The sequence below is a fragment of the Haliotis asinina genome, chromosome 7, assembly GCF_037392515.1.
Source record: "Haliotis asinina isolate JCU_RB_2024 chromosome 7, JCU_Hal_asi_v2, whole genome shotgun sequence".
In the NCBI taxonomy this organism is placed as follows: domain Eukaryota; kingdom Metazoa; phylum Mollusca; class Gastropoda; order Lepetellida; family Haliotidae; genus Haliotis; species Haliotis asinina.
In genome coordinates, this window is record NC_090286.1 from 30,815,078 (window position 1) to 30,842,498 (window position 27,421).

General features: G+C 41.0%; 1 protein-coding gene across 4 annotated transcripts in view; it reads right to left on the bottom strand.

Annotated features, from left to right (window-relative positions):
• Positions 1–27,421, bottom strand: part of LOC137290324 (regulator of G-protein signaling rgs-2-like) — a 110,935-nt gene that overhangs the window by 53,145 nt on the left and 30,369 nt on the right. Inside the window, exon 1 of one of the 4 annotated variants that reach the window (XM_067821157.1) lies at positions 26,464–26,516. The exons of 2 other annotated variants lie outside the window; for them this stretch is intronic. In XM_067821157.1, coding sequence (XP_067677258.1) covers positions 26,464–26,499 — 36 coding nt within the window. In that variant the 5' untranslated portion in view covers positions 26,500–26,516. Of the gene's footprint in view, positions 1–26,463; positions 26,517–27,421 lie in introns of those variants that run through there. One more of the 4 variants, XM_067821158.1, reaches the window with a different exon arrangement.

Below are 27,421 nucleotides of genomic sequence, written 5' to 3' on the forward strand. Positions count from 1 at the left end.
TGTTATTGGCGTTACTGTGTTATAGTATTGTTATATAAACTTACAAACGTTTTAACTGAGACAAGGGGAAATGAGGTTAGGTTGAAAAGAACATGGAAAACAAAGTAGCTACTAAAAGTGTGTCATGTCTAAAGTCCGATGTCTATACGATAAATATTGATCGCTATTATAAATATTGGGTTCGCGATTGATCCCAGAGAGGCACATTTTCTCAAGGGTTGAACAGCTTTCTGTATATACTTGCTGATGAAGTCTGCCAGCTTAGCCCTCCGTAGGATGGAAGTAGTGCCGTACACCATCACATTACGTTGACTAGTCATGTCGTAAAATAGTCGTTTTGGTGATGCGCTTTCTCTTGCAGCATGGGCATTAATTCTGAAGGGTATTTAGGTCAGTGATTAAGTGGTCCCGTGGTCAGATGGTCAACTGATGCCCAGGCACCAGGTCACCGCAGGTCAGCACTCATTTCTATATTTCTATGATTACACGCCACGCCACGCCACGCCACGCCACGCCACGCCACGCCACGCCACGCCACGCCACGCCATGCCACAACAGCAGCCAGTTATCTCACGGCGTGTCTGCTTAATGTGGGAGGGAAACGCGGAGTGATGCAGAACTCAGACGTATACCACTTTGCTGAAACCCGCGGAATGATATAATGATATAATAATTCATTGTATAGCGCCTTGCGTCTATCTGAATAGTTGCTCACTGGACGTGGTAATCTGAATCTGACTATTATTACCCAGGATAACCCAAGTTGATTGTGAGACACAAAAGGGTTCATAGTCACAAGGCTTATCTCGCCGGATACCCACTTTCTGCTGGTTTAACAGGGGTAATTGTGAACTCATTTGCCCAAGGTGAGACCACATGGAAGACATGTGCTTCGTTGTGGAGCAGGACTGAAGTCCCAGAAGTCAAGCTGCCAAACGCGGTCACCCATCCAAAAACACTCCGCGCCCGACGTTATCGCTTATCGTCACCTTACTGGTGACCTGATCTCGACCAACAAGGCCACATTACACCATACAGACAATGGCATGGTGCTGATAAATCTGGAAGCATTATCAGGGCGAACCGAGATTCGAACCCCAGATCATAGGTTACTTGTGTTCCTAAGGCTGTTAACTCTGGAGTTAACTCAGCACCGCGACATGACCAGTCACGCCTCTTTTTTTCCCTTTAAGATTTGAGCAAAGAATGATACAGGAAAAACACAAGTGTAGAAATCCACATCCAGTCGCCGCACCCGCTAACAATCCCCCTACCCTCCAACAACAGAGAACAACAAACTGTACTGGAAGTCCAGTCCTCCACATTCGATCACCCATGCATAAAATACTGTACCTCCTCGTGTCATTATTTGACAGAATGTTGTAAAATCTCACCATTCACATGAAAACGAGCTGCCACAAGTGAGTGAGTGAGTATGGCTTTACGCCGCTTTTCAACAATATTCCAGCGGCGGAGGACACCAGTGCCCGTGTGGAAAATCGGTCTTCGGTGTAACGAGTAACGCTTTAACCACTAGGCTACCCTACCACCCCAGCCACAAAGAGAATGTGACCTACATCTTTAATATGTTAGAAGGACGACGTTACCTGAAATATGCAAGACCACAACGGCAGCTACCGCTAGATAATTAAGCTTCGTAGTGCCAAGCAATCGTGGAAACCCACCACGATCAACATGAATTAAAGATAACTTGGCCAATTTTGGATTTCCAGTTCGTGCGAATCACGCAGTCTCTTTACAATTCAATGGCACGCCATCTTGGAGAGCGCGATCCACGCGGCAAGAAACAACGCGGCGCGGCGCGACCCCATGAACTAGAAATGTCGGAAATTGTACCAGGGCTGAATGTAGGCTGGGTGCCCATTAAGTGTGACGGCACGGGCGTTCTGTCGCAGCTGTGTTACACTAAAGTCTTCAATGTATTTCCCAAGAGAGTTAAGGAGGATTTGAATGAAAAGCCCCTTTTCATCTCAGTTATATAATGGCAGGGCGGTTGTATGTGGGATGAAATCCCGAAATGACAATAAAATGTACTTAAGTAAATCCCAAGGGCGTAATACTGGTACAGTTCGAACTGAACCAGCATAATAAATACGAATTCGTCACAAGCATCGTTACTGTGGCTGAACATGGTTCTAAGTTTGTTTAGAGTGAGTATGGTTCTACATCTTTTTAGCATCATCCCAACAACATTGTACCCATGTGGGGAATCGAACCCGGGTCTTCGGCGTGACGATCGAACGCTTAAACCACTAAGTTACCGTTTACTATGTAAGAAGAACAATGAGTGGGTGAGTATGGTTTTACGCCGCTTTTAGCAATATTCCAGCAACATCACGGAGGGGGACACCAGAAAAAGAGATTCACACATAGTACCCAAGTGGGGAAACGAACCCCGGCGTGACGAGCGAACGCTTTAACCACTAGGCTACCCTACCGCCCCTAAGAGGGCAATGACACAATAAAGATGTTTAGAATGAAAACAAATACATGACATGTTGAGATCTGAACACGTCGTGAATGTGTTGAGACACTATTCTGAAGGCTATTTTTAGAACAAAACTTGATCGGACATAAATTTGAACAAATACTGCTCTCGATCAGATAGGTGAATATCATTTGGACTTGATCATATACATCGTAATGTAGTGTGAATAAAACAGTCCGTCAATCATAAATCAGGAAGATTTTAATAAGGGGTTTTACTGTCTTTATGATTGAGAACGTTCACGAAAATGTTGTGACTTCTTTAGATATCTGAAAAGGGTTTCAGTTTTTAAAATATATGACTCAGTGCAAAACACCTACAAGTAGTGTATGGCATTTCTAGAATGAGATAATGTTTTCCATTAAAAATGAAACTAGAGCTGCTATAAACCACAAGTCAATGGATCAAACTCTAGAATTACTTGATATTCAGGAATATTGTAAAACACAATTTTCCATATATAGACAGATAATAAATAGACCAGCCTACGTCTGTGACACATCCAAGTGAGTTCACTTGTAGATGTCTCACAGCGACGCTCGCTCCTGTAACGACCGCAGTTTACCATAGCAGTCTCATATTGCATTAACGGTGACGTCACTGGAACCGGATGTGAACATGACCTCATCAGATGATGTTAAGGTGACGTCACGCTGCGGTCTCGGCGAAGAAGTAAGGGAGCGAGTTGTGACGATATCGCCTTGAGTGTCATGTACGGAAATACGCGCAGTTTCTATTTTCATTTTCCATTATTTTAAACGCCTTACGTGTGGAATGACTAAAAAATATTGAATCGCTTTTAAGAATGGTTTGCAAAATAGACTAATTATTAACAACTACCATCATGATACATGTGTAGAAAAATGTTTTGCGTCATTGCCAAAGGAGCTCGGTAAAATTAAACTCAGTTTATCGCAGACAGAAGTCGAGAAAAGGCTAGACGTACTGAAAGGTGACAAAACAGCAACGTTTCAATACAGTCCCCTGAGATTCCCGTACCCGTTAAACACACAGCGAGCGACTCGGGCCCCATTACTCCCCACTGACGAAACCGGAGACGTCTACGCGCGATGAAGTAGTTCGCGCCACTAGATTTGCTCGCCAGGCAGGACTTCTGCGTGAAGACATGTAATTGTTATTGATTTTACAGGGCACAAATTCTATTCTGATTTGGCTATCTCTACATGTCCACCTACTACTTTTAAGTCAACTCAGGCGCCATTCACTGAAAACTCGGACCAGCTGTGCAGGGCCCGTTTCAACCCATTCATATAGAGGCACGGAGAGGAAGAGGTGTCGCTCTGTAACAGTGGACTTTCTCCGGGTTTATAAAGGTGATGCTTGTTATATCTGCCAGTAATTGCCGGTCTATGAGGGTGTACCTTCCCTTGGATATATGTCAGATATGAGGCTACGCTGCTATTGTTAGCGACGCGTGGTCGCGAAGTTTGGTTGCCAGAAATAGTCGGTATCGGATGATCTCACAGAATATCGGCTGTTCATTGCAAAATAGGGAATGTACATTTCAAAATAGTGGATATGCATTGTGGACTATTGAATGGACATTGCAGGATATCGGACATGCATTGCAAAATATGGGGTTTACATTGCATAGTATGGGATGCACGTTGCAAAACATGGGATGTTCATTGCAGCAGTTTGGATGCACATTGCAGAAAGGTGAATGCGCCTAACTTATTAGCTCATGTAAATTGTATAATAATGGATTTTCATAGCAAGATATTGTAGTGTTCTGTAGAACAAAGGATTACGCTGCAGAATCGATAACGTTTGAGTATGTAATCTGTTATGGTCGTGTTTTCTATACAAAACGAAAAGCCTCAACAGAATATAAATCTATTGAAACCAAGTCAAAACAATGATTACACAACAGTTTCGTTTCCTGTTTTCTGGGCTCCTTCCAAATGCGCAACTTGATGCAATAACCAGTCAAACATTTTAGACTAATTCACTTAACTAGATACATAAATATTAATCAGTATGATTCGATACATCTGAGCACTTATATATTGAAACACTATGCGCCTACTTGTCCTTACAAACACGTCGTACAGCGCGCTCTGTCCTACAGCGAGCTCTGACAAACGGCAACCGTGGAAATCGTGGGAAGCTCAAAACGCGGCTCTGCCGTTAGAAACGTTTGGCTGTCAGGTACGGAACTGACATTATAATCACTGTGCGTTACAGAACTACACTGAATAAGTGCAAAAACACATAACTGGTGTAACCAGTCAGCCAGATACACTGTGAATCATTTTACAACCTCATGAAACAGGGACAGTCTGTGACCTCTTAGTAATAGTCATGCTGCCTACACCTCGCCATAAAGTATAGGAATACGGTGTTATTAAAGTTTAAAATTAAAACTCATTTGTAAGTACCATTTTCTTATGAAACAGGAAATTGGAATTCAGTGTAACCAGAGTTGTTTGTGATGTTTATGTTAACTTTCATACGAGGAAAATTAGGATCGGCTGAAAAGTAGGTCATTGTCTGAAAAGGTTAATGTGACTCATATTTCGGTTTGGAAACTGACATTACAACTGCTATGTTCACAAAACAACAGGGCATTAGTGATAAAATTTAAAGCCACAACAGCATTCATACAAGGGTCATTAATACTTTGTAGAAACCTGTGGTTGTATGTTCGGTTTCACGTGACAGTGAAAAAGTAAACAATCGCGGGTTGTCAGCTTGGTGCGTAAGCAAAGTCCAAAGTGACGCATGTTGTAAATGCTTCCAATTTGTGAACCCCATGAGCTTGGATATGAGCCTACTAAACACATAAGAAGGCTGAATTATTCCCAGCAGGCTTTAATGAGACAACTATGCACATGTATTTGAGATCATTACCAGAGGACGACGGAAGTTGGTTACCCTTCAGCTAACCTACAAATTCAACATAAATCGTCTAAACAAGAGCGAATGAATAACACGAACATGAATATTACTAACACGATCATGTTCATGTGTACTATCTCTTTATCAGAATTAGCTTAAGAGAAGATGCCAGTCTAAGTAAACTTAGTCTCAGTGTATTTCGTTACACTCCACCACTGAGTCTAACAAAACCTATTTGAAGGTTGCGTCAGGTAACCTTTGAGCGACCAATGACCGTCGAATCAAACGCGAGACGGTTAAACAGATTTAACCAATCAGACAACGGCTACTATTTAGGGATCGGAGGGACTTTCAAAATATTCAGGTCACTGACACAGATCTCTCCACAAACAAAAATCCGCATATAACACAATTATTTGACTGCAGTATATACGGTTTGGGGTTTCTGTTGACATGGTTACCATAAGCTAATATTTGCGCAAGATGACATCCTTGAATATTGCCAAAAACACCATTTTCAGCTACTGTTTACTCACTGTCATGGTTGCACGTACGCCGTGTGCATCACCCGGAAGCGAACGTACGCTAAATAGCATTCGGAGTCGTTCAGGTACGAACCTTTTCGAGATAAAAAGTTCAAAAGGTATGTGCAAATGTCCACTTTCGCGATTTGGTAAGCTGTGTTCTGATTGGTCAATCTCAAAGTTTACCTGACGCGACCTCCCATAAGGTTTTGTTAGACTCAGTGGTGGAGTGTAATGAAAAGTACTGAGGATAAGTTTACTTTGACTGGAGAAGAAGCCAAACTACAGCGTCAGCGCCTCTCACCGGAGTTCCCCCTCCTAAACATATATCATGTCTTCCTCGGGGGAGGCGGTGGGGTAGCCTAGTGGTTAAACCATTCGCTCGTGACACCGAAGACCCGGGTTCGATTCCCCACATGGGTATAATGTGTGCAGTTCATTTCTGGTGTCCCCGTTGTGATGTTACTGGACTATTGCTAAAAGAGGCGTAAACTTCAACTTACTCACTCACTCTTCCTTGGGTAGGCTGATGTATTCGTATCATCAGGGTCGCCTCAAGGTCAGTTGTCACCATCAGTTAAACATACAACGTTGACGTCACATAACAACCAGTCTTGTATTAGGCGCTGAGCTAAATAGTCTTGGAAATTACGGAACAGATCGCTCACATTCTTTGATGACACCAGGCATGAGGTAAAACACGAATGGGATCTTGAAAACTGAGATTTCTGTTGTTTGTTTCCTGAGGAAGGAGTATAATACATCTCCATCCTCGTCAAATGTCGGCAAGTGTTCACTTAACCCCAGTATGTGACAGCTGCTATGGGTGAGGGAGAAGAAGTGTACTGAACAAGGTGAGATTACGGACACTAAATGAGGTGAGATTAACGGCACTTACGGTAAGATTACCGACACTATTACTGCCACTAAACAAGGTGAGGTTACGGACAGTATTACTGACACTAAACATGGTGAGATCACTGACACTATCACTGACACTATCACTGACACTAAACAAGGTGAGATTACCGACACTATCACTGACAATATACAAGGTGAGATTACCGACACTATTACTGACACTAATTGATGTAAGATTACTGGCACGTAACAAGGTAAGATTTCCGACTCAATACCTGTTGAGAGTATTAACACAATCACTGACACTAAACAAGGTGAGATTACTGACACTATCACTGACACTAAACAAGGTGAGATTACTGACACTATTACTGACACTAAACAAGGTGAGATTACCGACACAATTACTGACACTACACATGTGAGCTTACGGACAGTATTACTGACACTAAACATGGTGAGATTACTGACACTATCACTGACACTAAACAAGGTGAGATTACCGACACTATCACTGACAATAAACAAGGTGAGATTACCGACACTATCACAATGTGGTGTTTACTGACACTAAACAACACTGAAGATTAGAACGTTGCACGAAATAAGTTTAGCATTTTGCAGTATGTTAGGTGAGGCTATTGCAACGAATACGATGGTATTATTTCACTAAATATAAGGAAATCCATCACAATGATTATACGAGTAAGATGGAAGGATTAAAAGAGTGAAAAGAATGTTGACTCAAAGTAGTTGAAAATAACGATGAATAACTTAACGGTAAAGAAGAAGGTTAAGTTATTGCACTAAAAATACACGGCACCCAAAAGGGTTAAACCAATACAACAAACAATATGAAACTAATTCAAGGGATCTATTGAAACTATCCATGGAAATAAGGTCAGCTAATAAGGTCAGCCAAGGTCAGCTAATAAGGTCAGCTGATAAGGTCAGCTAAGGTCAGTTAATAAGGTCAGCTAAGGTCAGCTAATAAAACAAATTTAAGTCCCATAGAATTTGACAAAAATGATACAACAAAAGCTGTGAAACTAACACGATTAATACGGTGACACCGACAAATAAGGGAGAGGTCAAAATGTAGTTATGGTGGAAGCATTATATTATTTTTATTACAGATTTGAAGCATTTACAGTTTCAACGTTCATAAATCGTTGGTTGTCACGAAGTATGCACACATACAAGGCCAGTGTTTTCACAAGGCCAAGAGACACGTGATATAACCTAATGAAGCGCCCGTACAAGTATCAGTCAGGCTACAGGCGCTCGCGATCACCCAGATAGACATAACCAAGCCCCTTGTGTATCAACTCGTATCAGATTGAATGGCTTGATTTGATTAACTCGGTTTCATATTGCTTACTGCTACGGCAGCAAATGAGATAAGCCCGAATCCTTCAACCGTCCAAATGGTACAAGGTTTCATTGAAGCAACGGGGTCAAAGGTTATGTTACAAGTTTATGTTTCAGAACGTGCAGCACGTGAAGCGGGGGAGAAATCAATAAGCAGTTTATTATGTCTAGCCCACGCCCACACCGTCTTCTCTCTGTCCGTGCAATAACCACGTGACCTTTAGGTAACACTCTCTATTTGGTCTAATTTGGCAAGATAAATATTGAGATAAATATTGAAAATGAACGACTTGCCTTCAGATACTATTTATCTCAGTTATAGAATATTGTACATTTAGTTGTGTCTGGGCGTCAACGTGTAAATCGTGTATGGCCAGTGGCGTTTTCAAGGTAAACACGATGCGTGTGTGTTCACGTCTTCGATACAGTGAGAGAAAACCCTTCATCCCTGGAGAGTCGTAAAACAGCTTGACTTGTAATTGAATTTTGTGAGATGTGTACAGTTAATCATTCCAGACACAATATGGGTACCATAAAATGATGTGTAGTTCTTATAAGGCTTAAAAACTAAAGTTTTCTGTCGAACGTATTGTCCATCGCTCGTTTTATGGGACCCCCTTGGGCTTTGTCAAATCAACCGCCATATTAAATCATAATCGTCTCAGGATCTGTATACAGAGCAAAACCCCTTTTGGTGGGCCTTCACTTGTCTGTCTCACAGTCCTTGAACCACAGTATATTCCCTACTGCTTAATCCTCTCTGCAATGCTAAAGCCTTATATAAAACAAGTCTAGATTTCCTCAGGTTCTGAATCTCTGGTCTCCCTTGGGCTCCTTTTCAGTTTGTATGGAATAGTTTGTTACTATCATCATTATATATACTCAGAGACTAGGCATTAGTCTAGGCTTTCACTAGTATGTCTCACAGTCCTTGAACAGCAATAATTTTCATTCTACCCAGGCCTCTCTGCAATGCTACAGCCCTAAATGAAGCAAGTCTAGATTTCCTCAGGTTTCATTTCAAATTTGGTTATTTTTCAATTTGAAAATAATTGTTTATCAAAACAATGTCAAAAATATATGCTTTCAGCGTGAGTGTAAACTAGCGTTAACGTTGGCAATATTTCATCTTTATTCCGACGAGTGAGTGAGTGAGGTTACTTTCACACAATAGAAACATTGTTCCAGTAATATCACAGCGCACCAACTAGATGATGGAGTATAATCCTTACTGAATGCCACGAGTGAGAGAGTGAGTGAGATTAGTTTTACGCCACACTCAGGAATGTTCCAGCTATATGGCGGAGGTCTGTAATTAATCGAGTCTGGACCAGACAATCCAGTGATCAACAACATGAGCATCGATCTGCGCAATTGGGAACCGATGACATGAGTCAACCAAGTCAGCGAACTTGACCACCCGATCCCGTTAGTCGTCTCTTACGACAAGCATAGTCGCCTTTTATGGCAAGCATGGGTTGCTGAAGGCCTATTCTACCCCGGGACCTTCACGGGTGAATGCCACGAGAAGCCACAGTGCGGTGTTTGTAAAACCCAGGAAGCATTATCAGGGTGAATCCGGCAATTGAACCAACGATTACACGTTTAGTTAGTTAGTAAACGCTTGGACGGTGGGGTAGGCCAGTAGTTAAAGCGATCGCTCGTAACGCTGAAGACCCGGGTTCAGACAAGCATTTACTCTGCATTCCTTCTGAGTGAGGGAGTATGGTTTTACGCCGCTTTTAGCAATATTCCAGCAATACCACGGCGAGCGTCACCAGAAATGGGCTTCACACACTGCACCCATGAGGGGAATCAAACCCGGGTCATCTGCGTGACGAGTGAACCACTAGGCTAACCCACGGCCGCGCATTCCCCCTGAGCATCAAGAGAGGAAACTACAAAACAAAATCATCTAAGAAAACTACACACTAATTACAATTTTCCAAAAGTGTTCGAGTTGATTTATTTGCATAACCAATATTTTAACAAAACGCACATAAATCATTTGGTAAATCGTTAAGTCTGTTTGTTTACATTCGAAAGAGTAGTAAACTGCGACAAAAGCAGGTAACCCGAAGGGTTAAGAGAGTAAGTATGGTTTTCTGCTGACGGTAACAATATGGCGAAATATGGGTCTCATACATTTCTCCAGAACATTAATTAGAATTCGCTTGCCATGCCGAAGATTCCCTACATGGGTACAATGTGTGCAGTTCATTTCTGGTGTTTCCCGCCGTGATATTGTTGGAATATAGCGAAAAGCTATACTCACTCACTTGCCACACAATGTCCTCATTCATTACTTCAACTACATATTCTTCTAAAATATTATTCAGTGACTACCTACATAATGACACCGACCTTCACTACAGGATGCTCCAAATCTGTAAACCAGTCACTTCCGTTTTGTTCGAAATCATCCAATTGCCCCATTTACTTTCTGTCAACTGGTAATACATGTATATATTTTACTCTCAGTGTGGAGTCGGCATCAGTTTTTGGAATGGCCATTGTGATTTTATGACCACGAGCATGGGAACATCATACCAAGTGCGGTAGTCTGTTGGTTAGAGCGTTCACCCGTCACGCTATGAGTCACAAAACATATTCATGTACATTTTTGGAGTACCTCGCCTCGCCATGACGTCACTGGAATATTGCTAGAAGCGGCGTAAAACTAAACTCACCCACAAAACACATAACACCAATGACTGGATTCTTTCCTCAAGGATATAGTTTCATAAAGAATCCAAGAAATTTCCCAATAAGCCAGCACCTTAACTACAGTCTTATGCCATCGTCCATAGAAATCAATCCGTTGTTTAAGCACACTTGCCATAAAAATGGAATCATTTCGGAAGGGAACATTACCGAAAATAAGCATAAACTCATCATCCTGAATCTAAAACCTTTCCTTGGAACCATTTGTCCAAAACGTGCCGAAAGTTACCTTCCCTCCTGCTAATCAAACACCAAGGCCATCTTTTATCAACATCCTGGTCATTCTGTATCCTGCTCTCGCACAAGGAATCATTCAAGTGACGACTGCTGCCACAGCCAACAATGAGATATCTGCCACTGTTGTTTCAGCTCAGCAATAAGGAAGTTGCTGGGATCTGGCGTGTCTCGCATTCTTCGGTCCTGCGTGTTTGTTCCTTACGTAATCAAAAGGCTTCGACTAATATCCGGTCTAGAGGCTTGCTTTTATCGCGACACTTATCAGCAATTTGGCTGATTAAGTTTTTAGGTTTATCGTTGATTTGCCCACCGACAGAATCTGCAATTTATACAGGAATGCTGCGATTGCTCTGAGTATCTTAACTATCAACCCTGGGAACTTCATTTTCTTTTTATCCTCCAAAGGTTCATGGTAACGGATAAGATCTTAGCTGGGGTTTTACTTCAGCGGAGCTGTACAATTTAAAGAAAGCATGACCGTTAGATATTATAGCAGATACGCCGGTTTGAATGAGAACTACACTAAGGCGAGTGAGCTCATTCATGTTTTGAACTGAACAACGCCATGATGAGCCAAGAATGTTTGTTTGCTTGTTTATTTGTTCTCATTTATCATTAAGGTACACAGAGGAGGTTGGGTAAAAAGGTTATATGTTTGAGGGTCGTCTTTTGCGTTGAATTCTGAACAAGGTAGAGTGTGAGCATTTTGTTGGTTTTGTTTGGTCGTTGTTCCAGCTATATGGAAGCGGTTTGAAAATAATTGTGTCGGGACAAGCAAACCAAGTGATCAACAGCATGAACATCGATCTACTCAATTGGGATACGTTGACATGTGTCAACCACGCCAGCAAGGCTGACCATCAGATCGCGATTGTGTAGCGGGAATATTTCTCAGTGCGGCGTAAAACTAAAGTCATTCAATCATTCTATAATGCTATATGAACATGTTCACCTGAGTGGCCTACATTTCCGGAAGTAAAATTGATAAATTTATTCCAGTTACTTACTACTTTATCTCGGTTAATGCATCTTTGCATCCTGGGTATCCCCTCTGATGTTTCAGCGAATAGATTACTAGAGCTAGAAATCTACACAAGTTCTCTCAGAGAGCTGATTATTTTATCGTGGAACAGAGGGGTAACATAAAAACCTATCTGAAATATCAGTGTATTTATCATTTATCGTGCACGTTAATGCCATGTTGATTCCGGTAGGGGAACGATAAAAAGTATGATAGGAACTAATTTTCACAGCGGCTTCTTTAAAGGGGGACAATAATTTTATACACAGACACTGACTTCCGTTTTCAAAGATCAGTCGCAATACTTTCACAAGTTCAGAAAAAAATATTTCATACGGAGTATACAAGCTGCACTTAATGGTATTTAAGGACTTATTTGTTACGCATTTCGCAATGGTCTTATCTTGTGGAGATCGTAAGTGAGTGAGTGTAGTTTTACGCCACATTCGGCAATATTCCAAATCTCTCTGGCGGGCTGTAAATAATCGAGTCTCGAGTCTCCGCGCAACTGGGAATCTATGAGATGGGTCAACCAAGTAAGCGAGTCTGACCACTCGATCCCGTTAGTGGCCTATTGAGACAAGCACAGGTTACTGAAGATCAGTTCTAATCCGGATCTTCACCGATCTAGAGATCTTTTAACCAGAGAACTTTAAGCTATGCATTGATTAATGTCGTAATAACAGTCTAAGCTAAGATCATACCAGAGTATTTGCAAATACAATCGGAATATGCTACAGCTATACCTCACCCTTAAGCTACAGAAACAGCTAAAGGTTCACGTGAGCATCAAAATCAGTCCACCAAGGTATCTCAGTGCACTAAATCGAATCAGACTGCTTTCTCTGAACGTATTCCTTGAGAATAGTGCTGGAAAACAATGAATGGATTTCTTCTCAGAACTGCTCCTACAGAGGTCAAACGCAATGGAATGAATCTACATTAGTCTTTATTTACCGAACAATGAATGATGGTTCTTCGGGCGAAGAACATTTGCGCTTTCCAAACCCAGTTTGGAGGGGACCAATATCAATACAGACCACTAGGTGACAGGTAGCCTCGCCAACACAGAACTGTGCAGTTAGGCAATTAGCCACCAACCTTGCATAGAAGATAAGGAGATTCCTATTGATGGCTGTTCGATACTTCTCTCCTAGCCCACTGGCCTATGTCAATTACACTTCAACGAAGAAACAGGAGGTCATTATTTGTCTACACCGCTTGGCTTAGATGCTGCATTGTGGCTGGAACTTCTTCTCTGATGAGAGCAGACGGTGGGGTGTTCATTCGGACGGGCAGATAATGATCTTGTGTGGTGGTCTTAATCAAATGCGAGCGGCTGTACAATACTGGGTCACACCTCCGGCTTGACACCACGCGCACAGAAAGAACTCATCGGGTGTGAAAGCTCATTTTTTTTCATGAACCTGTATGGTTTACTAAAGCTGGGTGTATATTTTGGATTAAAAAAACTTAGTGTTAGTAAACTATCCTTGCAACGATGTCAGAAGATGATATTGTTTCTGATATCTCTACAATCGCAAGAAGGTTCAACCCAAACGTTTTCTGGAACGTTTTGAAAACCCCATGGGAAAAACGTTTCCAAAACGTTTTTAAAGGGTTTCTAATAGTTCTCGCCAACGTTTCTTCAAAACCTTCTTAAAGTCCACAAAATTAGGTTCTTTTTAGAATGTTTCTAAAACCATACGGAAACGTTTGTAAAACGTTTTCAAAACGTTTCTGTGTTAGCTGGGTTAGTCATGTAGAGGTTTTCAAACTCAAAGTTTACTTACAACACTGTTATTTACTTACTAAAGTCAGTTGATAAGAAACGTATTTGCCCTTGTTCTGTCGTATCTTTAGCCTTACATACCCGCTCTGTGAATGAGTGTAAATGTCAACGCCAGATAAGAATCAGTATGGCTGTAACTATGCATCGAACGATGGATTGCAATTGTGAGTCTGCGATAGCAATTAATCGATGGTAAAAACGAAACACTATCTATGAAGAATGGATAATATGTGTGACTAACGACAGTTTAACAACTGGCTCCATTGATGAATGCGCAGCGCAAAATACAGGAAGTGCCAGATTCGTTCAGTTTGATCAAGAGTTATCCGCCCCTGTTACCTATTTCAAAAACAAACATGACTATTAACTTGATCTGGGTTTCAAGTTTCTTGCCAGTTACCGAAACAGGATGAAACTTCTTCAAGTTGTTATTTCATATAAACTATTGAGTCATTCATTTGACTTCAAATGAGAAGATTCAGGGAGATAAAACAACCCTATGCCAATAGGTGGGGCAATAGTATGTTGCAATAGACTATCGCAATAGTGGTGGCAATAGTATGTTGCAATAGACTATCGCAATAGTGGTGGCAATAGTATGTTGCAATAGACTATCGCAATAGTGGTGGCAATAGTATGTTGCAATAGACTATCGCAATAGTGGTGGCAATAGTATGTTGCAATAGACTATCGCAATAGTTGCTTATTCGTCCATAACCATCGTCGTTGTGCTAAATGAACCGGAAGTATTCCCATAACTTGACAGCTTCAGACAGTTTTTCATCCAATGAAATATCATAGATCTTAAAACAGAAGGTTAAGCTCATATTTCCAAGCATCATACTTAATTCTCACATAAAAGATGCGATCTTAAAGCGTAGGTCATGATGGATAAAATTAATGTGTGTGTCCTGGCCACATATTGAGAGACTACTGGACTAATGCCGGACGGCCTGACAAGATTAAGCTTTGTTTGTAACGGTCATCTTCTTCCATCGACCGCCATGGCCTTATTTCAACGCCATCTTGAGCCAGGAGGGTTTGACCGTACTCCCGATCAATCTACCAACTGGTCATCAAGCAAACCATTGGACGCCCCATTGGCATGGCCGAGATCGAGTAGTGTAAAGACACAGGTAATAAGATAAGTTCAGTTATTAAGTTTAATTATCCCAAAGTCTTGTTTTACTTCTAATCCTAACGAGCAAGCTCCAGCGAGGTATGCAGCTGGCAATAATAAGATCAGTGATTTGTGTCTTACTCGGGTCAATGAATGCTTCTTCGACTGCATGGCCTGTGTCTCCATCAACTACAGATACATCAGAGAAGATCCATCACTTGTCAAGAAGAATTGTCGCCTTCACTCACGATAGATGCATCATACGTTGCCTCTCGTTTCATTGTTACCAATCATAATCATGTTTTTCCCTCCATTAGCCATAAAAATGCCTTAAAAATTGACTGACGCTATTTCATGTCAATTCGGAAGAATCCAGGGAGCATTACTTGGAACTAATACCCTCAAATCATAAAAAAACATTCGGCGTTAAATATCAATCATTTCCTCCTTCTAACAGAACATTACAACGCTTCTCCCCGAAACACATAAGCTTCGCTAATCAGGGTAAGCCCAAAGATTCTCAAAGCAACTAGTCCTTTTCATAGCTTGTAGGACAAGACACTGACATGGCGCTTAGAGAAAAGTTGCGATTTCTTGTCTGGCGTTATGTTTTAAAAACGATTTATAATAATTTTCTTGTCATGTTGGCTCGCCGCAAATGACGAGGCAGCGTTTGTCCCTTACAGGTCTTAGTCTCAGCCCTGGAAACCGCAAATCAGCTTACTTGAGTCCCCATCTTCATGCGGAAGGACTTTCTGACATTTGATAGTCCACTTTAACGGTCTTGACACCGCGAATAACTCAACTACTTATCCGGTTATGTGATGCAGGTATTAACAGGGATGATTTATCATATCAAAGGTTACTTATAAGGACCATTTACTTGGGTGATATAAGTATGTTATAACAATCTGTGGGAGTTTGCGATAAGACTTGATAATCAGGGGCTGATCCATCTTTTCGAGAAAGGGGGAGGTGCACAGTTTACTTTCATCCATTTTCACGAGAGTGTCCATGAACATTCAATAAACTTGCAGGACAAGAGGCGGGAGAGCACCCTAGTACTCCTCTCTCAAACCCCCTCTTAGTTTCGCACTCAAACGTCAAAAAGTGCATACATTTGTTTTGACCCAGTGGCAGAATAAAACATATTCTTTCTCAAACAAACCTAAATAACTCGCAAATGTTACATACTTTTTTTCAAATTAACGTTGTTATGTGCATATGTAAAATACATTTTGGCCTGACATCTGTATTTTTGCACTCATTATACAAAATATATAGTACTACTGACTAAAGAATCATGACAGTGTCAGTTATTCCATATGATCCAAACATAAGATAAGACATTATATCAAAAAGATGTATTTGTCTCAAAGAGTGAGTGTGAGTGAGTGAGTTTGGTTTTACACCGCTTTTAGCAATATTCCAGCGATATCACGGCGGGGGACACCAGAAAATGGGCCTCACACATAATACCCATATGGGGAATCGAATCCGGGTGTTCGGCGTGACGAGCGAACGCTTTAACCACTAGGCTACCCCACCGCCCCTTGTCTCAAAGAAAATAGGGCATCTACTTATACATGTTTAGCGTACGAGGCACAATAATTCAACGCAATTTCCCCTGTTAAGCAAACAGAACGCACTGGAATGTTTCAAGTGGTTGTATTTGAACAATCTCCTATGCCCAAGCATCTTGCATCATAAACTGTTGAAGATAATACCGCTGAAGCGGCTGAGACAAGATGTGTTCTCTGCATCCTTAGTTCCATATCCCAGGGTGTCTATATGGTTTGACAAGAGAAATATACCACGCAGCGGTTTGTAAATCCCACTTATACACCCTTCCGTCTACTTGAGAACAAGGTGGTTCCAACAGCATGTGAACGTGGATTTCCAGGAGAACATGGGAGTTGTTGAGACTTTGGTTTGGAAGCATCTTTTCATTGTTTTAATTCACACTTGCCATGTTGGAAGCATGCTTTTCTGAAACTACTATTATACTGAACTGAGCCAGTCTTCAGAGAGAATATGTGCCTTTCTAATTGCCGATACGCCTTAGCCGTTTCCATAAATGCCAATGATAGCTGGTCCATATGACTGACTGAATTTAGTTTAACGCCGCTTTTAGCAATATTCCAGTAATATCACGACAGGGGACATCAGAAATGGGCTGCACACATTGTACCCATGTGGGAATCGAACCCGGGTCTCAGTTCAGTGTGACGAGCGAACGCGTTGACCACTAGGCTATGCATCAACCAAGGCAGCCATTCTGACCACCATATTCTGATCCGAATCTTCACGGTTCGAATATTAATGTTAGTTGATTTTGTAATTTATCGATCACTAAATAACCTTGAAACTAGCAATAACAACCTGTTCATAACATTAAAAAATATTAGAATAGATGTACTTTTTGACAGTTGATTAACAGATGTATTTGTTCATATGGCAATACGGATAAGCATATTATTTCACCGCACATCCTCAGATTACAGATCCCCAAATGTTCCTACCTATTAAGAAGGAAATAGATTATAAATATTTAACTATCAATTTACCATGGTGCCACACACTGATATAAATAAGGCACTTCAGATGCGCATTTCCATGCGGTAGATAAGGGTGAGACTCTCAAAAAAAGAAAAGCCATCACCTGTTGAATAAGTTGCATGACGGTCTTGCTCTTGGAATACGAATGAAAGTAAATTTGAAAGCGGTTGGACTTCCCAGCTAAATCTAAGCCAAGGACATGGAATTTATACATTGCTTTGCGATATAATTCTCTGTATCAAACTTGACAGTATGCCAACTGAGAACGCCTAAATACCACGTCCAGTCAACGCCGACGCATACTGTCCGTATGTTACATATCCTCACATCTAATCTATTCCCCGAGTGGGTCAGTGCTTTTCAGCACTGACCAGTAATTGAACAGGATGAGAAGGCTCAAGGTCACACAAGAGGTCAAGGTCACTGGGCATGTTCAGTCGGATAGTATCAGGCTGCCATTTGACTCTACGGGCACGTTCAATCAATAACGGGTTCATATTCCCTCGTATCAGTTCACTAAGTGAAAATCGCGTTCAACACGTGAATGTCAAGTACTATTCGAAATAGGCACTCCCATCAAGTTTCGTGACTTGATCTGATCTTACGCTAGGATGTCAACCCATACACGAGGCTAGCCGTGGTGAAATCAGACGAGTAGGCTTGTGATCCCGTTTTATCAATCGGCAATTTTAGTGTTAATGGTTTAATCAAATAGTTCTCGGTGATTCGCTTTGCCCGCTGATTTTCATTTGGAATTGCTTAGCCTGGCAAGAACACATATGCATTGCTGGTTTGTTTGACCACTGGCCGACTATCAGATGACCCTGAGATACATCTGAAGTAGCCTTGAATTTGATTTGAAGGCAAGGCTGGTTATCTGATTCCACTGGTTCGTCTTGAGCGAGATTAACGTTCTCATTCCTTTGACAGAACTCCTCAAAAACGAGTCGTCTTGTACATTCAGATTGCGTTCTTGTTTTCTTCTACAAATGATTAACCTCATAAGCAACCGTTCATAGTGTATGGTAGGGTGATGATGAACGGTCCCTAAGGTAGGGTGAGACTCTAATGATTCCAAAACATGAAATATTCAAATTAAAACATGAACCTCCATTCCACACAGTCGTCAGGTTACCTTTATCAGGATTGGTATTAGTTTCTCAGATCTATGCATTACAGGTATAACAAACTGAAACTGAGAATATTTTGAATCATTCGCAGGTTAGTGGTACCCCTTACCCATGAAATAGTTCACTAATATTTAATATTAAACCAACTTCGTTATCGTCCATTTCATCATTAGTCCTTGCGTTCCTACAGAGTTAGGAGATCCATAATGATAATTAATGGCATAACAAAATTGGCAGATATCCTGATGGTCCCTTTTCGCAGAATAAACAGCCCTGACCTGGGATAACAATAAGCCATTAAACACGTGACATAAAACATGGTCTGTGAGCGATAGTTGGGGTATATTCTAGTATATTTTACTTGACTAACTCATATTCAAGGCAGTGTTGCATCTACAGACAATTGATAGTCCGTTTAAACCAGCTGTTAATTCCCACTGTCAACATTTCATGATCTAAGGCCCACGAATTACAGGTGATGAGTGTTGTTTAAAGAAACCATTTGAATAATGCTAGATCCATAGTACTGGTATCAATTTAAGAGAAGCATATTCTAACATTCCACTCGAAATATCGGGAATTCCTATTCCAAGCCTACACAGTCCCTGAACCACAATATTTTGCCTAATGCCAAGCCTTCTCTGCAGTGCTAAAGCCATACATGAAGCAGGTCTAGATATCCTCAAGTTCTGCATCTCTTCCTTGGGCTCCTTTTCAATTAAAAGGGGCTAGTTTGTTACTATCAGAGACTATAGATATATTCAGAGACTAAGTCTAAGCAACTGTCCACAGTTGGAATGATTTATATCCTGAGAAATTCTGCAGTTCCTATAAACATCAATCCCAGGACAAATTCAACACACGATAGTTTCCACCTGCTAATCCAGACTCTTACATGCCGTACAGTCGTTTTCTGATTTTATGATTACGCATGAATAAACATCACTTCGAAACCACTCCCTTTTACTCCCTCCATAATATAATGCTATTACGAAGGATGTCCGCATTAATGAGATTTTACTGTACGAGGATAAACTTTTACCAAGCAGGACATCTTAATCAATAACAAAACATCTCTGCCAAATCTGTTTTAAGCTTGTGTCCCATTAACACGCTTGTAGGTAAATATTTCTGAATTGCATTGCGTGATTTCGAACAGAAGTACATACATGAATATTTCCTTCCAATCAACATAGATCATGCCCAAAAGGTCACGCAAATCTTGCTTTAGCAGACAGAAAAGGCGCATTTTTTCATTTCTTTTGTTATTTGTTGTTATCAGATAACCATTAACTCTAAACCCGTTTTTTAGCTATTGAAAACTTTATGGATACCTTTTCTGCCAAAATATTACGGCATTCTTATAAAAATATTTTGTACACATACTTAAATTAAAAAGGACGGATTTACTTGCCTGTCTCCTATATGCCATGCAATGTTCCTCCATCTGGCTGGAATATTGCTGAGTGCTGATAAACTACAACTCATACAAAGTGAATACACTACTACAGTTAATCGGAGTCACTGTCACAGAAACCCAGTCTAACAAAATGTCATAGCTGTCCCGTACTCTTCTCCCCCAAAAAACTCACGTTCACATTTGTCATTGATTTTCAAACAGGTCGTGCTTTCGCCATTTATCAAACTCACAACTCGACATTACTGGAAGCAAAACGTAATTCGGACAACCCCAACTAAACTGCCTATAATTGAACTTGCAATGCCACAAAACACCCAACATGAGCGACATATCCGCTCTTCGCCCTGACTGTCCAGCAATCACTGTCGCATCAGCTTCACGTGGACAGAGATTCTTGGGTTGTTTTTTTTTCAAATCTCTGTCAATATCAGCGTTTTCTCCCAAGCAACTCCTCAGCTGCCCCGATTCATAAAAGCACAGAACAGGGGAATGCAACCACCTGGAAAAATCAATACCAATAAAATGGCGTACATTGATAAATCGTTGTGCGACGGACGCCCACTCTGAGGGAGCATCAAGAGCAGGCCTCTGAAGCAACAGCAGCAGCAAACAGTAGTCTCAAGGATGTCAGAAACATGCCCGCTATCCGTTCGTTTCAAGCCTGTTTCTAATTTCAGGTGAGGATGACATGGTTGTCAAACACACAGAGGGGGGTGGGTAGCCTAGTGGTTAAAGCGTTCGCTCTTCACGACGAAGGTCCGGGTTCGAATCAGTGGACGTGAACGCGTTGTGATGCGTTGCTGATGACGACGCTGGTTGATTCAGCTGATGAACGTGGATGGATGGGTCGCCAGAACTGGCCGTACCATCTACTTTTAAATACGGTGAGATATACGAAAGGGAATTGAGTGAGTAGGATTTAAGTGTCTGTTGAGCCATTCTGCATCGGTTCTACGGAAAGGGATATTAAATTTGAGCTTACATGCGTGGGGAATCGACTCAGACGCATAACGCGCATGCTGTTAAACCACTCAGCTGCCCTCCTCGTTCCTCATAGAGAGGGGCAGGATGTCGTTGTTTCAAGACAAGTGACCTAATTTGGACATGGTCAGTTTTTTAAGTTGTACCTGACAAATAGAATCTGACTAGCATTACAACTGATGGGAAATCATAACCGTAAAACGGAAGACATTTCTCTAAACGAATAGTTACAAAACTGATGATACAGCATTTATCAAACTTCACTTTCTCACTCTTATCTTTTAAGGCAACATGGACTGAGAACAGATCTGCATAAACAGCAGAATCGATCCCACCGGCAAAACGGATTTCTAAAACGTCAATAGTGAACAAACTCATGGACATCGAACAAAATGAGCATAATGAATAATTTCAATTCGGAATCAGGATGGTTAAAATCCTTCAACACAGGAACGTCTTATAAGTATGAATCGAGAAATTCAGTTGTGTTAACGTGAAGCATATCCCAACAATAACGTATATCCCTAACACCCATTAAGCTATATTTGACGCCGGCTCTTATAATAATCATCATTTATGATAGCTGAAGTCATTTATCCATAACACTACTGTGACAGTCTGTCATCCAGCCCTCATCGAGTGTTGTTATCAATGAATAGAGGAAACGTAGACTGAAGTTTCGTATTCATAACGCTGCTCTCACAATCTATAATCAAGCCCTTATCGAGTGTTGTCACCATTAAATGGACGAGAAGTACACGCTGGGGTTATTTATCCATAACATGTCCTCTGGGTATCTATCATGGAGCCCTCATCGAGCGTTGTCATTATTGACTAGATATTAGATATTATGATATTTATCCATAACAATGATCTGCGAAACTGTCATCCTGCCCTTACTGACTGTTGTGATCGTCGATAAACGAGTTGTTTGTCAAGATAGTTTATCCGTAACACAGTTCTGACAAATTAACCACCAGCCCTCATCGAGTGTTGTAATCCTCGATGAACGAGAAGTTTCTGAAGTTATTTATCCGTAACACAACCCTGATAAATTATCAACCCGCCCTCATCGAGTCTGGTCAACAGTAAATGGTTCAGCTGCACAACACCTACGCACATCAGATGATGCTACTGAGAAATCGCTTCTTGTGCAACACGTAAACAAACTTTGATTTGAGTACTTGTGACCCTCGAGTACGACCCAGTATGTTATATATACGACAAAGATTAATAGCACCACATGGGTGATTAACCTTGGCCGTCAGCCGGTAACCTTGACATTTCCTTTCCTGACCTATTATTGATTTAATGATGCTATTGAATTTTCTGAGGTCATGGCTTCAAGGACGCAGGTCATGCCTTGGATACAGCACTTGTTGTGTTAAGGTCATATGGACCAGGGAGTGGGTGTAGCAAAGTGGTTAAAGCGTTCGTTCATCACGCCGAAGGTCCGGGTTCGATTACCCACATGGGTACAATGTGTGAAGCCCATTCATGGCGTCCGCGCCGTGATATTGCTGGAATATTGCTAAAGGCGTCGTAAAACTAAATTCAGTCAGTCAGATGGATCAACTCTCACCTGCATTTATGGAAACGACTAAGTCGTCATGGCAATTAGAAAGGAATATATTCTCCTTAGGGACTGACTGCTTAAAGCGCCAAAGACCTCGGTTAAACATATCCGATTCTTGCCACAAAGGACAGACCAATGGGGCAAATGGCCAGATTAATGACAGCCTGAGTAAAATAATGTCATAATGTTAGTGAGTTAAGGACTGGAATCTAGAACCAGTTAAACAATTGTACGTCAGGCTGATGTGTCAGTTTCTCCTCCCCTTTGGACTTAACAATAAGAATGGAAACTCCCAGGAAATACCCCTCTTTCCCATACTGGCGACAAGTGGTGGCCAAATCGGCAATATGAAGGAAAATACTTCCACTTGGTATAACTATTGACATGTGTATGAAATCAGATGACTGATGGCTTATAGTCTTGAGTAAACAAACATGCATGTGTCATCTGCAAGAACTGTGGTGATAATGAGGGTACTATTTAATCAGAAGCAGTTAGGATGATATCACCATGGCAACAACTCACCGTGCTCCAAGACATTCGAAATCATGCCATGTTATGAGGGCAAACTGTTACTTGCTAGACAAGACATGCGGATTAAAAGCGGGAGGCGTTATGTACGTTCTTACTATTTCTAAAGGAAAGGAGGGGTTTACGAAAACCAAAGTTTTCATTAAATGTTGCCAACGTAGCGAAGATAGAAAAATTAACAATTTCTCAAAATGGTATTTTGTTATTACGAAGCTTTTACAACAACCGCATACCAGTTTACATGGGACACAAACCAAGACAAGAATGGCAATACCGTACCTTGGCATATCTACAAGCTCAACGGTTTCGACTTTGATGCCATCTAAACAGTACTCAATAATATTCGATACAGCAACATTAGAACTTGAATCATTAAGAAATATTATCTTGCACCTGATAAAAAAATATTAAGACCCGTCTTTCAGGAATGAAAATAAATAGACCAAAAGGCCGTTTGAATAATGTACGCCTGAATCAATGGCCAAATACTAGTGCTGGAGATTGAAGAGCGAACGAGTTGCAATCCAAAACAAAGCCGGCTCGGCCTTAGAACCTCCGACGGGTACATGTTGACGCAACTCCGCAAAAACTCCTTGATCAAAGAGATGCTTCGACTCTCAAGATATTACGAAAATCAATCGTCAATCCTCAAGTCCAGTCACTTTACTATGGCTCGAAATCACTGTCGCTACAGGCTAAGAAAAACAGTTAGGCTAAAATCGGATTTCCTTGAAGCCAAATGCGGTGTTCTCAGAGTGTTCTGGACAAGATGCTGACAATGGACAGACACCATACATCTGATGCTGTGATCATTGCAATACTGAATGTAGAGAGTTTAAATATGGTAAGTGAACACCGACGTGGAATGAAGGGTTGAGATCACCATATACTTGTAGTCCTAGTAGTTTCCAGAGTGTGTGTGAGTGAATTTGCTTTTATGCCGCTTTTGGCAAATCCAGCAATTCCACGGAGGGGGACACCAGAAATGAGCTTAACACGTTGTACCCAAGTTGGGAAAAGTGGTTTTCGACTTGACGCTTTAACCACTAGACTAGTTACCGGAGGAAGAGTACATTGGATACTATTCATAAACATTGAAAGTTTCTGTCACCGATTTTTGCATTATCAATATCAATACTAACTTGGTCTAGCTAGCATAAATTTTATATTGCTTTGAAAACATCTTGACAACAACATGACAAAATATCCTCTCCGTCGTGGAATATTATATATTTCAGACGAGTGTATTTCTTTTGAATTTGGTCACCATACATATGGTCTGAATTTCAATTTAAACAAAAAGGCAAACCGAATAAAGTGAAATTAACATTGCGAATCCTTATAATTTTATCTAGCCAACTTAACATTTAAATCTGAAAATTTCATTCATCTTAGGATAAAAGTTGTAGTTTCAAAACGCTAAGTTTGTTTGTTTTACAAGGGGGTATGCACATTAAATGAAACACCGAGAACTAGTTTGGTTGGTCTAAGTTAACGCCCATCACGTACCACACGTGCATTTGTTTCACTGTTCCAACTACTGCGCTCACCCCTTGTAATGCAAACCAATAGAAACAATTTGAATCAATGATCGTTTGTTAAACAACTTTTATCCTAAGTTGAATAAGATTTTCAATTGGCAAGATGAAATTAAGACACATAATTAGGTTTACATTTTTGAAATTCATCGGTACGTTTTCAGGCTATACATATGTCAGTTCAATAAAACTATTATCTGGTACGACTAAAAGTACATTTCGGCAACATCACTCGTTTATCATTATGTTCTTCATCAGCTGACAAAAATATTGATTATGACTGATCAGTTCGACCTAGTTCATTGCGTTCCATGTTACAATGAATCGTCGTCGGTGTCGTCGTCGGCAAAGGCATCGTCGTCAACATCATCGTCATCATCTGACAATAATTTGATAATGACTGATCATTTCGACCTAGTTCATTACATTCAGTGTCTTAATGCATTATATATGTCACGTGATGTCTGGCGTATTGACACAATGCGTGACAATGCCATAAACAGTAGTACTGTCATGATGTATCGTGACACGAACCAATAACACTGTGATAACACATCATGCGTGACAGTCAACACTATTGTCATAATGCAGTGTTTGCGGTACAACCCAAAACATCGCATCTGTTTGACATGGAATATGCGCTTGACATAGGATATGTTTATGTGCTAGACATGAAATACATGCCACATTGTCACATCAGCTGTGCATGTAAACAGATAGTGATATGTGAGTCAGTACATCCTGACTGAAACTCTGGTTTGTGGAGATGATACCCGGATGGTAAATGTTCCTGTAACGAGGAAGAACTCTGCCTGGTTTAATATTCCACACTGACTGTGCATGATTTTCAGAAAGCGGGCAAAAGTGAAACAGAAACGATTAGTTTGCAGTTAGTTTCCGGGATGCAACCTTAAGAACGTTAACAAAAGTACAAGAAGGACAAAGGCTAGAAGACCCTCCCCACGTCCATACGAAATGGGGCGCGGGTAAGACGTCAAACAAGATTACACAGGCCGGCTGGGGTAGTGAGTCAGTCAGCTAACATTAAATTAAAGTGGACAGATAGAGTGAGTGAGTTTAGGTTTACGCCGCCTTTTAGCAATATTCCAGCAATATCGCGGCGGGGGACACAAGAAATGGGCTTCACATTGTACCCGGATTGGGAATCGAACTCAGGACTTCGACGTGAAGAGCGAAGGCTTTAACCACAATATAACGATATACAGTAGTAGCCAAAGTAAGCCAGGAAAGTTCATCATCGTTGTTCAGGGTGTTACCTTCTAACAAGCACTATGTCACATTTTGATAAAATCAAAATAACCCATTCCTTATACATACGAAGTCTGTCACATGCAGAATCGTAAGTGCAGCTCGGACAATGTCATTAGCATGAATTTATGAATTTATACAAAAGCAACAACAACAACACCAAGGGCCCTTATGATGTCCCACTGGCACTCGCCACAAGGCATGAAAACACGAGTCAACTGCCAAGTCATGCTAAACCCCGCAATAAACGCCCGTCTAAAATATCAATCACTGATTATCCCTTGTCCTAATCATTGGTAGTCAGCATGTTACTGTTCGTTATTGCCTTGTGAAACCTTTAGAATATATCCGCATGAATATTTCTAGACATGCTCAACAAAATGCCCGGTCTCAATACGAGGCGAACATGGCAACTAAGCAATGTAAGGCATGACTTACCCCGTACGACCTCAGCACTACCATAACGTCAGACATTCTTTCACACAATGTAACCAGTCGGGCGATACTGTCCCTAAACTTAACCAAACCAGGAAATATTTCAATGACATAAAAAAAAGGAAATGATTTTAACTGGGCTAGACTGAATAAGTTCCCCACTAAACCCATATCTTGATACTGCAACTTCATGTTTTTCCCCCTATTTTTATGCATGACATCAAGGTCGGGGGTCATTGTATTGGCTACTTTTACCGACGAACCAATACCGCTAAATCACTTAACCTTATGTGGTATGACACTCTATATTCTTTATATCTAGTGGTCTAGTGTGAGTCTGTCGAAGGGACACAACTGGTGTAGATTTCAAAATATGTCACGTAACATGTCTCCAGCATATCATCTAACAATACTTGTTTCCTTTAATGCTTAACAAATAGGCTGGGTTTTGTTACGTATTTGTGTTGATGGCTTCTCAATATCAACGATTCTATAGGAGACATCACAAAAATAAACATAAATAAAATAGCGTTTAAAGAGCAGGGCAGTGAGATCAGCTGAGCTGAGCAAATTATGAATAAATCTTGTTCTCCATACTATCTGTTTGGTAGAGATTTGTCCGATTCTAATAATATCTCGATGAACTATTTTTCGTCAATCTTCAAATGAAGATAATGAGTGTTTGGAATTGTTTATGAAGTACCTGCACCTATACACGTCATCATATCTATATAACTGCATTACTGAAATACTTAGTCCTAAGTATGTCCACGAGAGCCATCTATTAATTTTACCAGCTGATCTCGAGATCTCCTTGAAAGTCGCAATCAAACCGGAAGTGACGACAATATATCTCATTGTGCGGCACAATGGGGCACTTCCGGAAAACCCTCTCTATGTGAAAGTATTTCATTGACTTCCGCTGACGGATAGCTATGATAGGACCAGCCCACATACCGCG